The following is a 6,757-nucleotide window of genomic DNA, read 5'->3' on the forward strand; positions in this document are numbered from 1 at the left end:
TATATATATATATATATATATATATATATATATATATATATATATATATATATATATATATATATATATATATTGTTCTTATCATTAAATTGAACACAATCGTCTCCCCTATATAATAAAGAGCAAGTGTCTGTTTATATATATATATATATATATATATATATATATATATATATATATATATATATATATATATATATATGTATATATATATATATATATATATATATATATATATATATATATCCTGTTACGCTCAGCGGGAGAGGAAATAGTCACACCATGGTGGTTCTCCCACAAATTGCCAAGCCAGGTGGTTGTAGATAGGAAAGTGGGAGGGCGTGGAAAGGGTTTAATCTGTGCCTGTTTGCATATATATCTAAATAAACAACTCGGGTATACATAAGTAAATAATAATGGATTTCATTAACATATAAAAATCTGACCAAGTTAAAGAAACAAAGATATTTATTCAAACAAAGAAAATCCTAGAAAACTAGGGATGCAAAATGGGAAAAATGTATCTCAGAAGTGATACAATCAGGACAAATGACACTTCTGAAGGTGAGAAAAGTGAAGGTGAAAAATGGAAAAATCTAATTATTCAGACTCAGAAGTCGACGGCATAAAACTGAGGGGTCGTTGGTGGGGCTCATAGGTAGGGGTTGGGTGGGGAGGTCCCTCTCCAGGGTCGGGGTAGGTTGTGCGAAAGGCCTCTCCAGGGTTGGGGTAGGTTGTGGGAGGGGCCTCTCCGGGGTAAGGGCAGATTGTGGGAGGGGACTCTCTAGGGTTGGGATTGGAGGGGGAGGGCCTCTCCATGGTAGGGGTAGTGTGTTGGAGGGGTCCCTCCTGGGTAGGAGTTGGGGATGGGAAGTACCTTTCATGAGTAGTGGTTGGAGGTGGGAAGGGCCTTTCCATGGTAAGGGTAGTGTGTGGTAGGGGCCTCTCCAGGGTAGGGGTTGTGGGTAGGATGGGCCTTTCTTGGGTAGGGGTTGGTGATGGGAGGGCCCTCTTTATAGTAGGGTTAGGTTGTGGGTTGGGCCTCTCAAGGCTAAGGTTTGTTGGTGGGAGGGTCCTTTCATGGGTAGGCGTTGGGGCTGAGATAGGCCTCTCATGGGTAGGGGAGGATGAGAGGGGCTCATTATGCTATGAGAGTCTTTCCAGGGTAGGGTTTGGAGGTGTAAAGGACCTCTCCAGGGTAAGGGTTGATGGTGGAAGGGACCTTTTGTGGGCACTGGGGCATCTCTAGGGTAGGGGTTGCGGTGGAAGGGGCCTCTCATGGATAATCTTTGAGGATGGGAGGGGCCTCTCATGGTAGGCGTTGGGGTGGGAGGGGCCTCATCAGGTTATGAGGTTCTCTACAGGGTAAGGTTTTGGGGGATGAGAAGGGGCATCATCAGGGTATGAGGGACTCTCCAGGGTAGGGATTGGGGGTGGGAGGAGCCTCATCAGGGTATGAGGGCCTCTGTACGGTATGGTGTGGGGTTTGGAGGCGCCTCTTCAGAGTAGGGGTTGGGGTGAGAGGGTCCTCATCAAGGTATGAAGGCCTCTCCAGGGTACGGATTGGGGTGGGATGGGCCTCTCCAGGGTAGAGGTTGGAGGTGGAACGGCCCCAATATGGGCCTCTCCAGGATAGGGCTTGGGGTTGTGAGGGCCCTCTTCAGGATACGGGGCCTCTCAAGGGTAGGGGTTGATGATGGGATGGGTCTCTCCAGGGTAAGGGCTTACAAGAGGGGTCTCTCTAGGGAAGATTGGGGTGTGGGGCGCTCTCTAGGGTAGTGTAAGATAGGAGGGGCCTCTCCCGTATAAGTGGTGTGGGTTGGAAAGTCCTCTCCAGGGTAGGGGGTAGGGGTCTCCAGTGTAGTGGCTGGTATGTGGGAGATAGTCCTGCAGTGGAACCAAAGTAAGATTATGTTAGTTATTCGTTATTAGATTCATAATGAATAGGAGAGAATAGTCGTGGGAGGTCAGGGGACTGCAGAAAATCGTCACTTTGCTTTCCTTATTTTCTATTTTCTTTTATTATATTTATAGTTTTAATATTAGGCAATAGTTTTGTGTATTTATGGAAGTTTGGGTTATGCAGAAAACTTATAATTATGGCATGGATCATTGAAAAATTATTGAGAAGGTAAGAAATAATGTCGACAACATTTTCTCTCTCTCTCTCTCTCTCTCTCTCTCTCTCTCTCTCTCTCTCTCTCTCTCTCTCTCTCTCTCTCTCTGAATGCTATTTTTCCCCTCATGATCTGGAGTACGTAACCACATTTGTGTGTGTGTATATATATATATATATATATATATATATATATATATATATATATATATATATATATATATATATGTATATATATGTGTGTGTATATATATATATATATATATATATATATATATATATATATATATATATATATATATATATATATGTATGTGTATTGCATATTTCTTATATTTTGGAGAAATTTCTTTAAATCCGAGTAAAAACACTTATCGAATTCCCTTTGACCATAACCAAATAGTGAATGAAGTACAGTGAACATTAATGTATGACTCGTGTAAATATTAGTAAACACGTACTTATGTATTCATCAAGAGTACAAAAAATATAAAGAATATGAGTTTAATTTAAAATGTAGAGAATAAAAAATTATAAAATATGGAGATTATAAAATCTAAAGCATATGAAATTAATATGAAATATAGAGAATATAAAATTAATATGAAATTAATATAAAATATAAAGAATATAAGATTAATATAAAATGTAAAGAATATAAGATTAATATGAAATATAAAGAATATAAAATTAATATGAAAATAAGATATAAAGAATATTAAATTGATATGATATAAAATATAAAGAATATAAAATTAACATAAAATAAAAAGAATATGAAACCAAGAACAAAATCCATCAGGTGGTTTATCTTGAACTTACATTGTAAAAGTCCGTACTTCATTTATAAAAGCTCCCGTAAATTCGGAGCTGTCTCATAAACCCAGACGGAGGCCATGTGAGCAACCTGTCCAATAACCCTTTATATCAGTGGTTCCCAACCTGGGGGAAATTTCCCCCAGGGGGGAAATTTGAAGCTTCCAGGTAGGAAATAATTACACTACCTACTAACTAAAACAAGCGGAAAATGTCCACATAGTACGTGCGGCAATTTGTTGTTAGCCATTCAATTGTGATATGATCATATCATTTCTCACTGACATGATATTCAAGGGGAGAATTGGAATATCATACCCATTTCTGAGGCAGGTGAGTGGGCATGAGGGCTGGGCGGGGCATGAAGGGGGAAATCTGGATGGTTGAACTGGGTGCAGGGGGGAAATGACAGAAAAAAGGTTGGGAACCACTGCTTTATATAGTTCTTTGTTTTCTTCATTAGTTAGTTTTCTCTACAGCTTTTAATTTCGTGTTTGTTATTCTATTTTTTTTCTGACGTGGGAGACTTTTTCATCTTTTACCATAGTCACCGTCATCTCTCCTATATTGTTATTATTATTACTTGCTAAGCTAGAACCCTAGTTGGAAAAGCAGGGTGCTATAAGTACAGGGGCCGCAACAGGGAAAATAGCCCAGGGGCCGCAACAGGGAAAATAGCCCAGTGAGGAAAGGAAACAAGGGAAAAAATATTGTGAAGAACAGTAATAACATTGAAATAAATAATTCCTATATAAACTATCAAAACTTTAGCACAACAGGAGGAAGACAAATAAGACAGAGCAGCGTGCCCGAGTGTACCCTCAAGCAAGAGAACTCTAACCCAAGACAGTGGAAGGCCATGGTACAGAGGCTATGGTACTACCCAAGACTAGAGAACAATAGTTTGATTTTGGAGTGTCCTTCTCGTAGAAGAGCTGCTTACCATAGCTAAAGAGTCTCTTCTACCCTTACCAATTACAGTGCAGTAGTTAACCCCTTGGGTGAAGAAGAATTGTTTGGTAATCTCAGTGTTTTCAGGTGTATGAGGCTGATAAAGAGCAAGTTTCTCTCTACATGGATACGAGAGCAAACTAAAGAAGAGGATATTCTACCAACTTGCAACAAAAAAGAAATGGACATGGGCAGGGCATATAATGAGAATGACAGACAATAGTTGTACATTAAAGATAACAGAATGGGTCCCTGAAAATTGTAAAAGAAGCAAAGGAAGGAAGAATATACGTTATATCGACGAACTAAGGAAGTTTGCGGACCTAGACTGGCATAGAAAGACCCCAATCAGACACAAGTGGAAGGACATGTCTGAGTCCTTTGTTCTGCAGTGGACTAGTAAACGGCTGATGATGATGATGATGATGATATATATATATATATATATATATATATATATATATATATATATATATATATATATATATGTATATATATACCTTTGCTGTCACGCTGAGCGGCATTGCCAAACGTATGACTACTTAGTGTCTCCCGTCCCTCGGATAGGAAGAGAGAGAGAGTGGTCATACCATACACTGGTGAGAGGTAGTACCCCAGGATGTAATCGCAATCTCCCACAAATTTCAAAACTGACAGGTTGTAGTTAGGCAAGGGAGAAGGGGGGGGGGGGGGGTAGAATCCGTGTGCGTGTGTGTGTGTGTGTGTGTGCAAATGTATCTATTGAAATATTAAATCGTCATTTTTGACGGGTTGCGTACGCTAGTCACATCATGAAGAATAACTACGACATTTCCGTTAAACTGAATTTACTTCACAAATATAAATTTGCAAAGATAAATGTGTTTACTCCATCCATCTTGTATTGAATGGGGGGCGGGGGATCTCATACAGTCATGCATCCGTTGGTTCTGTTCCGCAGATTATTCATGAACTACAAAACCAAATATTTTGTATCCGACAGGGTTAGCTTAGAATGACTGCAGTTGGATTCAGGATAAAATGATAGTCTAGTCTATGTTATTTCTCTTCCTCTGGTTTTGTTAAAGTTTTTATAGTTTACATAGGAAATATTTATTTTGATGTTGTCACTGTTCTTAAAAATGTTCCTTGTTGGAGCCCCTGGGCTTATAGAATCCTGCTTTTCCAACTAGGGTCGTAGATTAGCTAATAATAATAATAATAATAATAATAATAATAATAATAATAATAATAATATATTTAGACAACTGATCGTGCAAAAAATGGTACGGTTTTTAACGTAGTCTTTTGCATTATTTTGAGGTAGAAAGTAGCTACGACGCGTGGATTATATGAGAGAGAGAGAGAGAGAGAGAGAGAGAGAGAGAGAGAGAGAGAGAGAGAGAGAGAGATGATAGTCTTTATATTTAGACAACTGATCGTGCTAAATATGGTACTTGGTTTCTAAAGTAGTCTTTCTGCTTTAATTTAAGGTTGAAAGTACCTAAGACACGTTAGTTTTATATAGAGAGAGAGAGAGAGAGAGAGAGAGAGAGAGAGAGAGAGAGAGAGAGAGAGAGAGAGAGAGAGAGAGAGAGAGAGAGAGGGTTAGCTCATAAAGCATCAGGAAACTGCTGATGAGGTTAGTGTAAGTTTATAAAGTGCCTATAGGTCTGGAAGTTTACCGCACAGGTGTTTCATGATGTATGGAGTTTACAGCGGTATCCTTTGTATTTTTTATCCTTAAATCTCTTCCTCTACAGAGAGAGAGAGAGAGAGAGAGAGAGAGAGAGAGAGAGAGAGAGAGAGAGAGAGAGAGAGATTTGATATTCACGTTTTAATATGAGAAGAGACATGAACGCTAGCGTGTTAGATCGATTCAAGAACATCTAATATTCTTTTGAAACCCAACTAGTATTGTGAAGTTCCTTAAATGATTCATGGTGGGCGTATGTGTTTAATACCGTCTTTATTAGAGATCTTTTAATATAGTATGGTAACATAATCGAAAAAAGTAACATATTTGGTAGTTATTAATAAGATACGGTCGTGTTATTTATGGTAGTGTTAAAAAGAGAATTTTTGATATATGCTGTGTGAATTTGCTTTAGGATGTTAGGGTATTTTTGTTTGTACTAGTGTACGCGACCCTTTAAAAATGACGGCTAAACATCTAGATAGATGGGCATATACACGTACCCCCCTCTCACCAAGGTATGACTACTGCCTCTCACGGCTACCCAAGGGAAGAGGTGAGCTGGACCAAAAAGAAATATATATATATATATATATATATATATATATATATATATATATATATATATATATATATATATATATATATATATATATATATATATAATTTGCTAAACTACAACCCTAGTGGGAAAAGCAGAATGATATAAGCTCGAGGCTCCAACAGGGAAAATAGTATATACACACATACATATATATATGTATATATATATATATATATATATATATATATATATATATATATATATATATATATATATATATATATATATATACACACACATATATATATATATATATATATATATATATATATATATATATATATATATATATATATATATATATATATATATGTATCCGTGTGTGTGTGTGAATATGTATATCCAGACACTTGCTCTCTATTATGTAAGGGAGATGTGCTTATATGTGTGTGTGTGTGTGTGTGTGTGTGAGAGAGAGAGAGAGAGAGAGAGAGAGAGAGAGAGAGAGAGAGAGAGAGAGAGAGAGGGAGAGAGAGAAAATCTCAACCCTTTTATCGTATAGAATAGAGGAGAATGTAAAAATTGCAAATCATTCCTATAACCCATTATACTCACTAAGAAAACCAGCTGATCTTTTAAAGCATTTCTGATGATC

General features: G+C 37.5%; 1 protein-coding gene across 1 annotated transcript; it reads right to left on the bottom strand.

The window, feature by feature from the left end:
• Window positions 1-600: 600 nt before the first annotated feature.
• On the bottom strand, window positions 601-1,313 carry LOC137654827 (uncharacterized). Its single transcript, XM_068388782.1, has 2 exons — window positions 1,236-1,313; window positions 601-1,110 (listed from the first exon to the last, which is right to left on the bottom strand). The coding sequence occupies exons 1-2, from the start codon at window positions 1,311-1,313 to the stop codon at window positions 601-603; spliced, it is 588 nt and encodes a 195-aa protein (XP_068244883.1).
• Window positions 1,314-6,757: the final 5,444 nt, after the last annotated feature.

The sequence above is a fragment of the Palaemon carinicauda genome, chromosome 15 (genome assembly GCF_036898095.1).
Source record: "Palaemon carinicauda isolate YSFRI2023 chromosome 15, ASM3689809v2, whole genome shotgun sequence".
NCBI classification, from domain to species: Eukaryota; Metazoa; Arthropoda; class Malacostraca; order Decapoda; family Palaemonidae; genus Palaemon; species Palaemon carinicauda.

Coding starts and splice junctions, on each gene's coding strand:
- LOC137654827 (XM_068388782.1), bottom strand. CDS start 1,313: ATGAGAGGCCCCTCCCATCCTCAAAGATTATCCATGAGAGGCCCCTTC. Junction 1,111..1,235: donor CCTACCCTAGAGATGCCCCA/GTGCCCACAAAA, acceptor CCTACCCATGAG/AGGCCTATCTCAGCCCCAAC.